Below are 18,131 nucleotides of genomic sequence, written 5' to 3'. Positions count from 1 at the left end.
ATTTTATTAATTCACATCAAATACAATTATCAAATATTTCAATAAAACTTCAAAAAATTTCTTAGCAAAGCAACAATGACAACCTTCAAAATATTTTTATTATGTTTTTTTTTTCAAATATTTCCATATTGGCTTACTTTTTAAACCTTCCCTGTACTTCCGCGGACATTTCAAGACTAAAATTATACAAATCGTTCTCGAGTTTTAGCGAAACTAACGAATAACAATATGTATGTATGTATATAGATAAATGAAGAACCGCTCCACCGATTTTGTTCAAACTTCAGATCTATATTAGTCTTGACTCAAATATGTAGTGATAAAAATTTTGAAGTTTTCATGAAATTTTGTTTTTAAATAACTCTCTTATCTTTACTTTTTTATATAGTTCACTTTGTTTTAAAATAAAACATTTTTTTTTTATGTTTTTGAGCACTTTTTGTATAACCACTATAGTATAACTTTTTTCGCGAAACCTATTTTGTCAATTCCACTCAGCGGAGAACGACTACTGAATGAATACGTGCACAGCTTATAACAAAAAATGTAACTGTAAGCTTGCACAACACATAAGTCTACATAAATAAAAAAATTTTAAATAACGAGAATTAGAAGCCGGTAAGTTGCCTATAGGCAACATTGGGCATACAAGTTATAAAATTACAACAAAAATGCCTTTTCTTTTGATATATTTGATGTATACTTTATGCGACAATTCCATAGTTTATAGGTCCACATATTGCCTACATATAGGCTGAGCTCCGAGTTTGTATGTTGCTCTGCATTGAAACAACATTTATGAAATATGTCATGTAAAGCGGTAGGTTTGTAAAAATTTACTTTTTATCGACTTTGAAATTTGAAAATAATTAAAAAAATTTAGCAAATGAAAGAATAGAGTCCTAGCTAAGACTGAATTCAGAATTTTGTTATTAAAGCGGTCCTGTACTTTACAGCGGTGCCATTTGATCAGTAGCGTTTGTCTGCTCAACATTAAAGTTCGTCCATCCCTATTAAACAGTTAATTATTTATGTACATATGTATACGTAGTTTCTAAATTAAAATTTTAAATTTTTAATATTAAAACTCTTATTCAAATTAAAAATTAAAAAATCCATTTTCATATCTACAGCTTAAATCTAATTATTTACATTTTAAATCTAAAATATTTACATTATTTTCTCCCATTGAAATTGTACTTCATCATTACAGTGTCCTCAAACAAAGAACGAAGTACCCCGTCCACATTGTCTTTGTGGCACTTCGTCTTTACCAAAAACCGCATCAATATGAAAAGAAATAAATATTAATATTTTTATAACAATAAATAAAAATTGCGCAATCAACATACCTCGTTTGAAGTTGAGTTTCCACAGAGTGCAAAGTTTCCTCCGATAACATGGGGAGTTTGGCCGAGTGACCAAATACTCCTCGTCTTCCTTATCACCGGTGATGCGGCCAATGGACTTTTGGGTCTTAGCCGTCAGCACTTTGCACTCTCGCAATAGTTTGTTTTGGGCTAAAATCTTTGACCTTTTTACCAGCACATCGCGTGCAGGGGGGCGAGCTGAAATAGACAGGAACGGGTATACCGTCGAGCACGGCCCCTAGCCCAGTTTCCAATACACACTCCTTGACCAGGGCCCGAAGGCGCTGGTTACTGATATACACCGCGGCTAACACCTCGGCAGAGCAAACTCACATATATATCCGGTTTTCTAATAACCTTTTTCGAAAGTTGGACATAATTTTCGAACTTATAGGCGGAAAAATTATCTAAAAGGCCATTCTGTCTCATATAATCACCTAAATGAAAAAGACGTTAGAACTAATTTAATTATTACCAAGTAATTCTGTAATATAATTTTTGAAATTGCTTTAAAATTTCTTCTGCTATTTTATACCGTTATTAGATGACCGCTCGCAAGGGAAAAATCAAATTCCGGCATAGAATAAAAAGAAGGGGTAGTAAAAATAAACATATTCCTTCAAAACATATATTGCACTAAATAACAAAAATTGCCGGAATTCTGTAAATTCTCAATTGCTTAATTCAGTTGATTCTCTAGTAAATCTGCAAAATTCGGATGGCACGAATTTTCCAAGAATATTACAGGGGGATGACAGCATTTGTAGAAGTTCACGCAAGTGAGGAAAGTTTCTGATTGCCATTCACTTGGGAGTGGCCAGGAACGATTCTTTTGCATATGACTCAAGCAGCTCACGACTTCCGGTTTTAGACCAAGTATCCCCTGGGTAGCTAGCAGACATCCGTTTGGAGGCGAGCTAAAGTGAGAAGGCGAAGCCCGCTTGTGCGGTTGTGCGTAGGGCTTGGGACCCACCACATAAAAAAAATCTCCCCAATGAAAACAAACATCGAGCCTCGGATGAGCAAACTCTATAAGTCGCTCATTATTCCCGTCCTGATGTAAGGCGCTGAAGCGTGGACGATGACAACATCCGATGAGACGACTCTTGGGGTTTTCGAGAGAAAGGTTTTGCGCAAGATTTATGGTCCTCTAAACATTGGCAACGGCGAATACCGCAGACTATGGAACGATGAGCTGTACGATTTATACGACGACATTGACATAGTTCAGCGAATAAAAAGACAGCGGCTACGCTGGCTAGGTCATGTTGTACGGATGGAAGAAAACACTCCAGCTCTGAAAGTATTCGATGCAGTACCCGCTGGAGGAAGCCGCGGAAGAGGACGACCTCCACTCCGGTGGAAAGACCAAGTGCAAAGTGACCTGGCTTCACTTGGTGTTTCCAGTTGGCGCCAAAAAGCAAAAAGGAGGAATAAGTGGCGCGCTCTGGTGGATTCGGCTATAATCGCTTAAAGCGGTTCCTACGCCAAATATATATATATATATATATTACAGGCATGTTTCCGTTTAAAATATGAATTTTTTTCATTAGTCCTAAATCATGCATGGACTCTAAACGAACTATACCTATAATCTATTCTATGATGATCCTCGTCTTGTCTATCGGCAAAGGAGTTGTCAGTACAAGCTATACATATTGGCTAGAGTTTAAACATTTCGGACTACATTGTTTCCTGAATAATACAATAATGTGCGTGTAAATATATTATATATTCAGAGCTAACCATTTTTTTTCAAAAAATTAAAACGTTCAGATTGGAAATGGTTTTGAATTCTCAAATCCAAAAAACTCTCCTCATTTTATGTCATCTATTTCTACATTATCTCTATTTGTACATAGCAGATATTTTCTTTGAACTATTTTCTTTGAACTATTTTCTTCAAAGTCACCAGTAAGTTCGTCCAACTAAGGTGGTATATAAGATAACTTTAAGTAATTATAACCACTATTAATGCAAATTCGTATGCATTTAAATTCAATTATGTCAGCATGAGGGATTTCGACTTCTTCAGATGTAATTGAAGAGTGGACAGCGAATAGTACACAAAGTACAACATTGACCGACCAATTTTTTTGCCACAAACACAAGTCAATAAGATTCTGAGTAGTTTTCCGCTTAAGGTTATCAGTAATTATTTTCGGAGGATTATGCACTTTTGATGATGAAGGCTTCTCTCCTTGAGGGCAAGGAGAGGAGAGATTAATAGGGTCTATTTTTACAGGTGATATACTTTTTACGGACAAAGTAGCAGTTTCTTCATCAGACGGACGTTTATGTTTTGATGAGGTTTTAGTTTTGTCGTCCTGTTCATTTAGACATATAAAAGATTGAAACATCATTTCGTAATGCCTACATTTTTCAGTAAGGGTTTCAATATCGCGGCCGATTTTCTTAAATTTATTGCGCGCCTGTTTAAGGGGCACACCTAGTGTGAATTTTCAAAAAAATTGATTTTTTCATATTTCGGTAGATTTTTTTTATCACAATTGTACCTAGTATACAATGATCAAATACTAACAACAATTCAATTCTAATTACTTAAAAATAATAATTAAAAGCTTTTATATATTTCGGTAGATTACACCTTTAAAAATAACATATTAAATTTTCAAATTTCAATATCTCAAATAGCAATTTATAGAGCAGCCGCTCGGAAGCTAGAGAGTCTCAATAGCTACGAGACGTACCTGAGGTATTGTTCAGAGTCTACTGTCCATTCCAGCCCCTACAACACGATTCCAGTTCCTTTTGTTGGCTCTCAGGTATACTAATATATATCATTATAATAATTTCTAGCAATTTTTCACTATCCACTTATAACAGTGAAAACGATCATTTTATCTTTAAACGCGTATTTCTCGAAACAGCATTTTCCGAATTTGCTGCAGTGATTACTTAAAAACAAATGATCCGATCACTATCGATTTTTTTGCATGTTCTATATACATATAGTTCTCTGTACAATGACCTATCGATTTTTGATCTGATCAAAAAATCGAATTTTGGCAGGCCAAAAACGAGCAAAATTTTGGGTAAAATTCGACTATTTTTTTAAAACGCCGCCATATTGTCAATTTTTTTTATCGTAGGTCATTGTACAGACAATATTATCTGGTTTAACGAGAATTTTTTTTAGATTTCATCCACGGAGAAGGCCGGAATCGCTGCAGCAGTGAAGGACCTTTTTTCGCGCCATTGGAGATCGAAAATAAAGTATTTTTTTAATAAAAATTTCCAAAAATCACCTTTTTTTTAGGCCACTACACTAGGTGTGCTCCTTAAAAACTTTAAATAATTCAATTTCTGTCGGTCTACATTTTAAGCAAGACCAACGCAAACCCTTACCATCAAGAATATTGAAAATGCTTAAGAATTTTTTAGACACGAAAACTTTGATTACGAAAAGTTAAGAGAGTGCGCGATTAATATAAAAAAACAAGTAAGGAAAGGCTAGGTTCGGGTGCAACCGAAAATTTTATACTCTCGCAATTTATTTACAGATTTACCTATATTTTCAGTGAAAAATTACCCTTAGGCACTGAGTTCTTCATGTTTGATATCAAGGGCCTTGAAAAGTCATAGCCCGATTTTGACAATTTTTCTACAAGTGATGTCACAGCTCACATACAGTGTTTGTGTAAAATTTTATTTCAGATGAAATTCAAAATTGAGTTATATGGGAAGTAGGCGTAGTTGTGAACCGATTTCGCCCATATTCATATATACCAGTGTCATCAGGGTGTCAAGAAAATATTATATACCGAATTTCATCGAAATCTGTCGAGTAGTTCTTGAGATATGGTTTTTGACCCATAAGTGGGCGACGCCACGCCCATTTTCAATTTTGTAAAAAAATCTCAGTGCAGCTTCCTTCTGCCATTTCTTATGTAAAATTTGCTGTTTCTGACGTTTCTCGTTAGTGAGTTAACGCACTTTTAGTCATTTTCAACCTGTCCTTTGTATGGGAGGTGGGCGTGTTTATTATCCGATTTCTTTCATTTTTGCACTGTATAAGGAAACGGCTAAAAGAAACGAATTCAGAAAGTTTGGTTTATATAGGTTTATTGGTTTGCAAGATATATACAAAAAACGTATTTGGGGGCGGGGTCACGCCCACTTATCCAAAAAAATTACATCCAAATGTGCCCCTTCCTAATGCGATCCTATGTTCCAAATTTTATTATCATAACTTTATTTATGGCTTAGTTATAGCTCTTTATGTGTTTTTGGTTATCGCCATTTTGTGGGCGTGGCAGTGGTCCGATTCCGCCCATCTTCGGACTTAACCTTCATATAGTGCCAAGGAACACGTGTTCCAAGGTTCATTAAGATATCTCAATTTTTACTCAAGTTACAGCTTGCACGGACGGACGGACAGACAGACATTCGGATTTGAACCCTTCACCCTGATCACTTTGGTATATATAACCCTATATCTAACTCGTTTAGTTTCAGGTGTTACATACTGATATTGACTGATTGGGTATGCAGAATGTGCATATAGATTTTGTCATATCGTATTACGGGAGAGTTCTCGAAGCTGCATTTTTCAGAACACAAGAAAGCCAGAGCAGCGTTACAGATTATTACAATTCGACAGAAGCGGACATCGATGATATTGCGCCACTTTTCTCCCTCCTTCGCAGTTCGGCGCCAGTTGGAGATCTCAATTGTTAGCAGGTCGCTCTCCACCTGGTCCGTCCAACGGAGTGGAGGCCTTCCCTTCCTCGGCTTCTTCCGGCGGGTACTGCATCGAACACTTTCAGGGCTGGAGTGTTTTCGTCCATTCGGACAACATGACCTAGCCAGCGTAGCCGCTGTCTTTTTATTCGCTGTACTATGTCAATGTCGTCGTATAACTCGTACAGCTCATCGTTCCATCGTTTGCGGTATTCGCCGTTGCCAATGTTCTGAGGACCATAAATCTTGCGCATAATTTTCCTCTCGAAAACTCCTAGTGTCGTCTCATCTGATGTTGACATCGTCCACGCTTCTGCACCGTAAAGCAGGACGGGAATGATAAGCGACTTGTAGAGCTTGATTTTGGTTCGTCGAGAGAGATCTTTACTGTTCAATTCCCTACTCAGTCCTGTTGGCAAGAGTGATTCTGTGCTGAATTTCGAGGCTGATCTTCTTCGTGTTTCGTGTTGATACTGGTTCCCAGATATACGAAACTATCTACTACTTCAAAGTTATGACTGTCAACAGTGACGTGGGAGCCAAGACGCGAGTTTGTTTGATGACAGGAGATATTTCGTCTTGTCCTCATTCACCTCCAGACCCATTCGCTTCGCTTCCTTATCCAGGCTTGAAAAAGCAGAACTAACGGCGCGGTTGTTGCTTCCGATGATATCAATATCATCGGCGTGCGCCAGGAGCTGTACACTCTTGTAGAAGATTGTACCTTCTCTATTTAGCTCTGCAGAAATAGATTGAAGAAGTTGCACGATAGTGAGTCACCTTGTCTGAAACCTTATTTGGTAACGAACGGCTCGGAGAGCTCCTTCCCAATCATGACGGAGCTTTTGGTATGGTCAACGTCAACTTACACAGCCGTATTAGTTTTGCGGGGATACCAAACTCAGACATCGCGGCGTAAAGGCAGCTCCTTTTCGTGCTGTCGAAAGCAGATTTAAAATCGACAAAAAGGTGGTGTGTGTCGATCCTCTTTTCACGGGTCTTCTCCAAGATTTGGCGCATGGTGAATATCTGGTCAGTTGTCGATTTTCCAGGTCTAAAGCCACACTGATAAGGTCCAATCAGTTTGTTGACGGTGGGCTTTAGTCTTTCACACAGTATGCTCTATGGAACCTTGTATGCGATATTTAGGAGGCTTATGCCACGGTAATTAGCGCAGATTGTGGGATCTCCCTTTTTATGGATTGGTCAGAGCACACTGAGATTCCAATCGTCGGGCATGCTTTCTTCCGACCATATTCTGTAAAGAAGCTGATGCATGCACCTTATCAGTTCTTCGGCGCCATATTTGAATAGCTCTGCCGATAATCTATCGGCCCCCGCTGCTTTGTTGTTCTTCAAGCGGGTAATTGCTATTCGAATTTCTTCATGGTCAGGTAATGGAACATCTGTTCCATCGTCATCGATTGGGGGATCGGGTTCTCCATCCTCCTGGTTTTGTACTTTCCCTGCCATTCAGCAGGTCGGAGAAGTGTTCCCTCCATAATCCCAGTATGCCCTGGACATCGGTTATCAGATTACCACATTGGTGGTAATGGAATGAATTTTTATCGCTTTACTAAAATCCCTCAATTTATTGCACATTCACCTGGCATGTAAGAATAATTAAAGGTATATTTACAGTTTACATGCGGTGGAGTACATAAGTAGCCGTCTTTAATAAAATGGCATTGATTGAGAAAAATTATACATCGGCTAACACCATTAATTTTAACAAATCCTTTAAAAACTATTGTTAAGACTAGCTGTGTCAAATATTTCTTACCGCTGGTGGGGGAAAATAAGTGATAGTCTAGCCTTATTGAGAAATTATTTCATTCTAGTTTTATTTTTATTTTGTCACTGCATAAATACAATTTTTGAATATATCTTAAGAAACTAATTATATGTGTATGTGTGTATGTCTATATGTATATTTTATATGTTGCACGATAAGGGGTTATTTCAAATGCACACATGCAATTGCCCAAATGTATTTTTATAACCAATAGGTTATCTTGTGCATACATATAAATATGTTTGTTTATTAATAGTTGAGTGCATGCGTGCCTCATATAAATGTATGTGTGTTGCATGTATGTGTGCAACATATAATGTATGCTTATTGCATATTAATGCATATATGTTTATTTATGTATACAAATTTATGTTTTATATGTAGCTCCTCGGATTTGCTAAGGCATAAAAGAATGCATGTTCAATGATATTTGAACATATTGCCGAGGGAAAGAAATTATTATATAAAATTAGTGGACTGTATCAAGTTTATAAATGTTCTACCGGTTTGGAATATTGACAATGATTGTATCAGCAAGATCCGTTTTACATTTATAACGGAAATATAGTATTAAAAGGCATAATATTACAATTACTACTAACACTAATGATAGATGTCCGCTATGATTTCTTAAACTTAACTCACTTAATTTTAATTCGTTGTTGCTGATCGTCTCAATGTCTTCTCGTAGCTTCTTCTGGTCTTCGTTGTCGTCTATTTTATTGATTTGAAGAGTAGTTATGTGGTCTTCTGCAATTTCCTTTATGGTTGTCACGATCGGGTCTTTGGATTGATGTCGCTCTGCATTTTAAATATCTGCATGCCGATTAAAGTGATGCCTTCGAATCTTGCAGTACACCCAGCCTTGATTGAAAGAATCCCTTGTGCTGGAATCTCTGCCCTTTTGACAGTCTAAATGGATGGTGGAATTTTTGAATACTTTAAAGATCCAAGTATTTTCTTCAAAGAGTTCTGAGCAAAATATTGATTTAGTCACTTCCTCATATCATGCCGATTAAAGTGATGCCTTCGAATTTTGCAGTACACACAGCCTTGATTGAAAGAATCCCTTGTGCTGGAATCTCTGCCCTTTTGACAGTCTAAATGGATGGTGGAATTTTTGAATACTTTAAAGATCCAAGTATTTTCTTCAAAGAGTTCTGAGCAGAATATTGATTTAGTCACTTCCTCATATTTACAGTTGGTGTGGCCGCTTTTTAATAACGCTGAAAGTTCGCATGTTTGATCTAAAGCAGGTTGCCATGGAGATTTGCCTTTGCATATTAAATGGTTGTTAAGGCTTTTTGTACACCTATTTAATTCTGCTTGTGACATCAAAAAATATGAATTGAGTCCAAAGTTGTAAACTAAAAATTCGTTTCTTAGTTTTGCTTTTAGAATTCTTCCATTATATTCATGTGGAATTACTATTAATTTGTATATTTCTGATGATTCACTTTGTATTAAAGGTAGTTCTGCCTTTATGACTAATTTGTTGTCCACAATTAATCCTCGTGTTTTCATCAAATTATACACATCTCTTAGTTGTGTGTTGGTTTGTTGTCCAGGTATTAACAACTTTGCTGGCAGCTTGTCTTTTATTAACATTAGTTCTGTTTGTAACTGTGTTGGAGTCAAAAGTGTTGGATTTATTCTTCCGTGGTTTAAATCTATCAGCAATTCTATTACTGCATTTTGTATTTTTTCACATTCGCTCATTAATATCGTGATTTGTGTCACTAACATTTGAAATTGGATGGCCATTTTGTCACGGTTTATGCCCTTTATAATATCGGATTGATATTTGTATATTTGTGTTTGGATTTTAAAAACTGTGAGTTGACTTCATCTAAATTTTTATGTATTATGTTTGCAGTAGAGTTAATTAAGGAGATTTGAGATTTTAATCTGTCCTTAATTTGATGTTGATTAGCAAGTAATGTTTTGAAATTACTTTCTATTACTTCTTGGTCGTCTGTGTCCATTAACCCGAACAGCATGTTATAAATAGATTCAACCCATTCTAATGGAGCTCTTTTACGTCTTTTATTATTTACAATCAAATCATGATTGTGACTTAAATCTTCGTAGCGTTTTCCTAGTGATAAGGAGATGACTTTGCAAGCCTCTTCAAACTCAGATAAATGCTGGCAATGATCTTTTATTCTACTAATGCAATTTGGCAACAAATTATATTGTTCGAAATATGCATCGAGATCATAATATATGAGCAAATCCCAAGTAGATGTTATAACGTCCATTTTGCCTAGTGAGTCCATGTAAATTGTAGTATTTTTAGGAATGTGGCTCAATGTTGCACTGTTTTCTTGGGAAATGTGTATATTCATACCAAGAGAAGTTGTTGCCATGTACAGGAACATTAAGATCAAGAGTGCAAACTTACTTATAGGTTGCTTCATCTTAGGTGTGGTTGTAATTGCAGAAGTTCTTACTTCGTTACTTTCTTCATTATTGTCTGCTTTCGTAATAAGTGGACATAATTTGTGAATTGGTCTTTTCAATGTGTTGTTGGAAAGCTTTAACGTCACAACTCGAACACGATCATCACTTCCTGGATGCGTTTCTATAACCTTTCCAAGAGGCCACTTGGTAGGTTGTGTATTTTCATCTTTTACAATGACAATATCTCCTTCTTTAATATTGTTTGCAGGAATTTTCCACTTATTTCTTTGTTGGATTGTATGTAAATACTCATCTTTCCATTGATTCCAAAAATCTCGATGAATTTTTTGCGTTAATTTCCATTTATTTAACGAGGAAATGTTTACATCTATACCCGAAGAGGGGGTAGATAGTATTGGTTTTCCTATCAAAAAGTGTCCTGATGTTAACGCATCTATTCCATTATCATCGTTTATGGCATATAATGGACGCGAATTTAACGAAGCTTCTATTTGTGCTAAAACTGTTGACATTTCTTCAAAAGTTAGCTTAGTGTCTCCAATCGCTCTTTTTAAGTGGTACTTCATTCCTTTGACTCCTGCTTCCCACATTCCTCCAAAATGTGGGCCTGCCGGGGGAGAAAAATGCCAAGATATTTGTTCATTCGCCAGAATTGATGACACTTCATTGTTGTTCTTCACTGCATCTTTGAATTCCTTATCAATACATCTGCTGGCTCCAACAAAATTTGTTCCATTATCGGAGTACATGTGAAGACTCTTTCCCCTTCTGGCAAAAAATCTTCTTAACGCTGCTAGAAAAGCTTCAGTTGATAAGTCGCTTACAGCTTCTAGATGTATCGCTTTGGTTGAAAGACATACAAAGACTGCAACATATCCTTTAAATGATTTCTGTCCACGGCCTTTAGAGCATCTCATCTGAAAGGGCCCAGCATAGTCAACTCCGGCGTAGGTAAAAGGACTTGATGGTGATACTCTGAATTCTGGTAAGTTACCCATCATTTGAGTTGCTGTGATTTGGTTATATCGTATGCATTTGCAACATTTTCTTATACAACTTTTTATTGCATTTTTTAAACCTATAATCCAGTATTGTCTCCGTATTACTGCTTCTGTTAACCTATTTCCACCATGTATAGTAGAATGGTGAGCATCTTTAATTATTAGAGAACTCAAATAGGATTTACATAGAATTATAGGATGCTTTTTGTCATACGAAACTCTGCGTTTGTTAGTCTTCCTCCAACTCTCATAATGCCATTTTTATCTAAAAATGGATTGAGGTTGATTATTTGACTTGTATTACTAATGTGTTTGTCATTCGATAATTTGTTCATTTCATCTTTGAATAATTGCTTTTGAGTTTCTCGAATGATTAAATTTCTAGCTGCTTGGAGTTCGTCTGCAGATAAATTTATAGTTTGATGATTTTTTTGTTTTTTACCAAATCGAAGTATATATGCTACTACTCTTTGTAGCTTCAACCAACTAGAATATCTGCTTAGTAAATTTTCCATAAATTGAGTTTGGTTCTTTGATGTCAATAATATTCTTGCTGAATCGCTTGTGTTTACTATTGGCCATTGACTCTCAGATAATTGGAGCCATTTTGGCCCATACCACCAGATGTCTACATTCAATATTTTTTCTACGGGAATTCCTCTTGATGCCACATCCGCTGGGTTGTCTTTAGAGCTTACATGTTTCCACTTTACTTGTGAAGTAAGCTGTTTGATGTCTTCAACTCGATTTCTTATAAATTTGTCCTTGTTCTTTAAATTTTCAATCCAAGCCAAGGTTATTGTTGAATCGCTCCATGCATAGATTGTATGACTAATAGTAATTGTTTTCACCACTTTGTTGATTAACTTAGATAATAGGTGTGCTGCGCAAAGTTCTAATTTCGGAATTGTTTTCCGATTTTTTAGCGGGTTTACTTTTGTTTTTGCTGTTAAAAGTTTAACATTGTTCCCTTTTTTTTATATATATTACTGCGGCATAAGCTCTTTCTGAAGCATCACAGAACCCATGTATTTGAATCTGGGAATCCATATAAGTTCCTATCCATCGTGGAATCCGAACGTTTTCTATTAAGTTCAAATTTTCTATGAACTGCATCCATTCTTTTTGTAGATCTTCTGATAGTAGGTTATCCCAGCTGGATTGCAGAGACCAAAGTTTTTGGATATATAACTTTGCAACTACAATTATGGGAGAGAGCCAGCCCAGTGGATCAAATATTTGAGCAAGTTGATAAAGAACACTCCTTTTTGTTATACTTTTAGAGTTTTTAATATTAATTTTAAATTGGAATTGATCTTTCTGTGGGTCCCAATGCAGTCCAAGTGTTTTTACAGCTTCATTTTCCTTTATTTGAATTATTTCATTATCTCCAGTATTAGAAATGTTTTCAGTGATACTGTTATGGTTTGATAACCATTTCCTGAGATGAAATCCAAACTCTTGAAGGTGTTTGCTGATATTTCGCTGTATATATTCACACTCTTGTACTGAATCTGCTCCTGTCATAAGGTCATCCATGTAAAAGTCTTCTTTTATTATTTTTTGTAACTTTTTATTTGGACACTTATTAGCGATTTCAATTAAAGTACGAACTGCTAGATATGGTGCTGATGCGGTTCCGTATGTTACTGTTGTTAGCTCATATTCATCCATTTTTTGCATATTATTTTCACGCCATACAATCCTGTGATATTCTTGATCCTTTTTTGCTATTTTAATTTGCTTGAACATTTTTTCTACGTCAGCAGTGATAACAACTTCCCAAAGTCTCCATTTGAGTATGATATCGAATATGTCTCTTTGTAGTTTGGGTCCTGTACACATAATATCATTAAGGCTTCTACCATTGGATGTCTTTGCTGATGCATCAAATACTACTCGAAGCTTTGTTGTTATATTATTTTCTTTTATAACCGCTTGATGAGGTAAATAATATTTACCTTTTTGAATCTCATCAACTTTTCTCATATGACCAAGGTCTAAATATTCTTTGATGAATTGAATGTATTCTTCTTTGAGTTTATTATTGCTCTTGAATTTATTTTCCATTGATATTAGACGCGCTACTGCTTGTTTACGCGATTCTCCTAGTTTTTTTTTTTTGAATGGAATTTCCACAATAAATCTGCCATCTGCATCTCTTTTGGTAGTTTCTTCGAACTGCTTTAAGGTGGTGTCATCTTCCTTTATATCTTCACAAGTTGATATGTCTTCGAGTTCCCAAAATCGTTCCAAATTAGTTACCGCTGTCGTTATTTTGCCGGTAACTTTTTCCTTTATTATGCCAGATAATATCCAGCCGAATTTTGTCGCTTGGCCAAGAACACCGTGATCTTTTTTTAATTCCGCTTTCAATTATACTGCTAAATACATCCCCACCAATTACCATATCAATTCTGTCTGATTTGTTGAATAACGGATCAGCAAGCGTATATTTTTCCCATATTTTGAAGTTGTAATTAAATGAGAGATCCGGTTGCGCGCTGGTTAAAATTGGTAAAACTACGGCATTTACCTTTTCTTTATGATTACTTAAAAATCTTGGTTTAATTTCAACCTCAATTGTAGCTTTTGATTCGCCTACTACAGCGTCACTTAAACCATATAGTTTTGTTTTTGTTTTCATCCTCGGCAACTTTAATATCTGTGCTGCTTCTTCGGATATTGTGGTTATTTGCGATCCTTGATCTATAAGAGCGCGTAGTAATATATAATCTCCACCCGCTGTCTTTGCTCTTATTTGAGCTGTGGCTAGAATAACCGCTTGTGAAGTAGTTTTTGTGGACATAGCTTTTTTGCTCTCCTCGGTTTCGTTATGTAAAATGTCATGATGGTTTCTAGAACATCTCTTGCAATTGATTTTGCAGTAGCAAATTTCTGCCCATTTATGATTTAGGCACCTGTGGCAGATTTTGTTGTCTTTTACATATTTAAGCCTATCATTAGTTGATATACTTCTAAATCTTTTGCATTGCGCTAATGTGTGACCAACAATTTTACAATAGACACACATCTGTTTGTTTTGTTGTCTTGGGTAAGTTACTGTGTCGTCGGCCTTGAACATATACTGTTTACGATGGCTGTAAACTCGTTCTTTATCAGCTACTGCTTTCAATGTTTGAAAGTGTTGATCCAATAAATCTCTTATATCGGACAATTGTTGTATTTCTCTCGTCTTTTTTACTGTTTGCTCGTATAATTTTAGTCCTTCTTTGTCTAATTTACGGACAATAATACGTGCAATAAAGGGATCAGCTTCTTCAGTACTTATTCCTAGTGACTCTATTGCGTTAAGACACTCATTCGTAGTATCTAGTAATTGTCTTACGCTTTCAGCATTGTCACTATTTATATTTGGTTGATCCAATATTCTGTCCCACTGTGTTGTGAACAGAATTCTTTTATTGTCATACCTTTGCTTAAGTAGACTCCATGCTGCTTCATAATTTCTAGTTGAAACTTGCAGATGTTGTATTAATCGTGCAGCTTCGCCTTTTAACGAAAGACGAAGGCGTAGCATTTTTTCTGAGCTTGATAACTGCTCGTTATTATGTACCATATCTTGGAACACGTTATAAAAGTTTGCCCATTCTTTGATATCGCCATAGAAGGCTGGAATCTTTAATTTTTCTAATTCCAAGTTAGGGCGCACAGTGGGGCCACTGGAGATCATTTCTCGGATTAATTAAAAAAAAATATATGAAGATCCTTCAAAACTAAGTATACTTGCTTAAAGTACACAAAATTCTACATCAGTAAGCAAAAAAATAAATGTCAAATACGTAATAGTGCTTACGTAGTGAAGCTACAAACTTGATATTTGTGAAACAAAAATCTAATTTTTTGTTTTTTTAAAGCCGCAGATCTTTTGTACGTAAATTGTGTTTTTGTAAAGTAATTCTAAAAATTTGTAAAACTTAACCATGGAACCATCAAACTCAGATAATAATTGAACTAGTTTGCTAAATTGTGTGTAAAGTTATAATTGCAAAAGTATGTTTTTTTGAGATTATATATATGGAGTCCAAAAAAAAATTTATTTTCTTAGTTTAAGTAGACAAAAAGTTGGTAGTTCAATTGAGTTCAGATAAGATTTAAACACCATTGGAAAGCCTGAACAATTAAATGTTATTTTAGAGAAACTTAGGTTGCGCATCAGTGCGCCTCAGAAGATATCCTCGCATTTGTAATAATATTCCGTATGCAATTTATAAATTAAATTTGCTTCTCGACTGTAGCTTGTGCGCCTAACGGTTTTGTTGTTGTTTTTGTTGTTACATTTACTGTTGTTGTTTATATTGTTGGAGTTTCGTTGCTTTTGTTGTTGTTATTTTATATTTTTATTTTTTGTTTTGTTTTAATATACCATATTTTAAGAGTCATGTGATTAAATTGTGCAGGAACATGCTCAAACGTCGTTTTTTTTACTCGCCTCAGCTTGTACAATATTTTCAATTGTGTCAGCTGTAGGACAATGGATGATAAAATCATGCATTTAAAAGAAGAGCTAAAAAAACGTACTGGTTATTCTGAAGACAACTCTCAAGTTTTCAATGAACGAATAAAAAAATTTGTATTTGAGTTTAAGAAAAAATGGAATAAGGCCCATAGAAGGGAAGATAGATTTCTATCTGATATTAATAAGAATTGGCTATAATCGTCAATTGGGTTTCCACTAGGTCAAGCATGTAAAAGAGGTCGAAAAGAAATTTCATTAAGTGACTCTAGTGATTCGTCTAAATTAAAAAAAACTAAATTTTTAAGAGATACCACAGAGTTACCAGTTTTACTTCATGCAGCAGAAACTAAATTAAGAACAACCGGCTCCGTAGAAAAATCAAAAGCGATACGTAGTATCGTACATTTTTCACCATCAACAGCCAAAAGGTTTAACGAAAGTTTAAAGAAACCTGTAGTCAGTACAAAAATGTCAAATCTTAAAGCTCTAGCTGTCTTCGTAGAAGCTAAGCTATCTCGCTACCAATACAATGTTGTTAGACAATCTGCTCCAGATAAGTTTCCGTCATATAAAATTATACAAAACGAGAAAAAAAAGTGCTATCCAGAATATCGGTGCATTACAATAAGCGAAACTTCCGCTGAAGTAAGTTTACAAGCACTATTAAACCAGACAGCAGAACGATTAATACAAATTCATGAAAACCGTATTGACTCGTTAATTAACCAAAAACTCCAACTGTATATTAAATGGGGATTTGATGGAAGCTCTGGTCACAGTTCGTACAAGCACGTTTTTCATGGATGTGATGGTATCGATTCCTCCGTATTTTTAACTACAATTGTGCCTCTAAAACTTATGTTGGCTGAACAAGTAATTTGGAAAAATCCTCGACCATCATCAACTAGATTTTTTAGGCCCCTAAAAATTGAATTTGTGAAGGAAACCAAATCTGTGGCGATTACGGAAAAGGAAAGGGTAGAACAAGAAATTAAGAATTTAATTTGTACAATTATACTAGTTAATGACAAAGTTGTATATGTGGATCACAAATTAATTTTGACAATGATTGATGGGAAGGTGTGCAATGCTTTAACTGGAACTACATCAACACAAAAGTGCTATTTATGTGGGGCAACTACTAAGGATTTTAACAATATAGAAGACATGATCGAAAGACCTGTAAATGTAGAAAACTTCACGGCTGAATTAGATTTTTTGAAAGCCTCCTACATATTTCATACAAATTGCCGATACAGAAATGGCAAGCTAGAACCGATTCAGAAAAACAAATCGTTTCTGAGACGAAGCGAAAAATTCAGAAGCAATTTAAAGAAACTTTAGGATTAATAGTGGACCAACCAAAACCTGGCTTTGGAAACACAAATGATGGTAATACCGCCAGACGTTTTTTTTCAAAATGCAGAAAAGTCTGCTGAAATAACCTCTATAAATTTAAATTTGATAAAGCAAATGCACATTCTTTTAATTGTGGTATCTAGTGGGTATGAAATAAAAAATATAAAATTAAAAAAAATAAAAAATTTCGATTTTTTTCACGTAAAACAGCAAAACTTTTTGTTAAGTTGTATCCGTGGTACAACATGCCCCCGACTTTGCACAAATACTTTATACACGGACCTGAAATTATTGATAACGCACTTTTGCCTATTGGCCAATTATCAGAAGAAGCACAAGAAGCTCGCAATAAAGATTTTAAAAAATATCGGGAATTCCATTCAAGAAAGTGCAGCCGCGAAAAGTCTAATCAAGATATTCTCAATTCTTTTTTTTTAACCTCAGATCCAATAATTTCAAGCATGCGAAGATTGCCAAAAAAGAACTTGCAAAATTTACCAGAAGAGGCTGTCGATTTAATTATAAGTGATGAGTATGGAAATAGCGATGATGATAGTGAAGATGTTGATGATGATGATAATGATGATGATGATGATGTTAGTGAAGGTGACAATTATTACAATGAGAGTTTAGATACAGATGACATCGATATTAAATACGAACTTTTTGGAATTGCTTCAATTCTATAGTCATATATAGTAAACCATTATTTTAATATTACAGCTGCATCCAAATCTTCTTAAAAACTATTTGTTGTGACTAACTGGATTTGAATAAAATATAAAATAATCAAAAATTATAAAAATAAAGCTCCAGTTAATTAATCCGAGAAATGATCTCCATTGGCCCCACTGTGGGGTGGTAAGAAATGTTAGGCTGCTCTTTTTGTAGTTTTATTTCATAATTTGGCAGCTCTTCATAATATTCGTCACGTACTTTTTCGTATAATATTTCAATTTCTTCATTGAAATCTAATTTATTTTTCATATTTTCAATAT

At 35.2% G+C, this 18,131-nt stretch overlaps 1 protein-coding gene across 1 annotated transcript; it reads right to left on the bottom strand.

The window, feature by feature from the left end:
- Positions 1-13,352: 13,352 nt before the first annotated feature.
- Positions 13,353-17,707, bottom strand: LOC128922505 (uncharacterized). The gene is made up of 2 exons (XM_054233223.1): positions 17,573-17,707; positions 13,353-15,252 (listed from the first exon to the last, which is right to left on the bottom strand). The coding sequence occupies exon 2, from the start codon at positions 14,986-14,988 to the stop codon at positions 13,552-13,554; it is 1,437 nt and encodes a 478-aa protein (XP_054089198.1). The 5' UTR covers positions 14,989-15,252; positions 17,573-17,707; the 3' UTR covers positions 13,353-13,551.
- Between the last annotated feature and the right edge of the window lie 424 nt (positions 17,708-18,131).

This window comes from Zeugodacus cucurbitae, chromosome 2 (genome assembly GCF_028554725.1).
Source record: "Zeugodacus cucurbitae isolate PBARC_wt_2022May chromosome 2, idZeuCucr1.2, whole genome shotgun sequence".
Taxonomy (NCBI): domain Eukaryota; kingdom Metazoa; phylum Arthropoda; class Insecta; order Diptera; family Tephritidae; genus Zeugodacus; species Zeugodacus cucurbitae.
The sequence above is the reverse complement of the archived record's forward strand: the minus strand, read 5'-3'. Positions and strand labels throughout refer to the sequence as shown.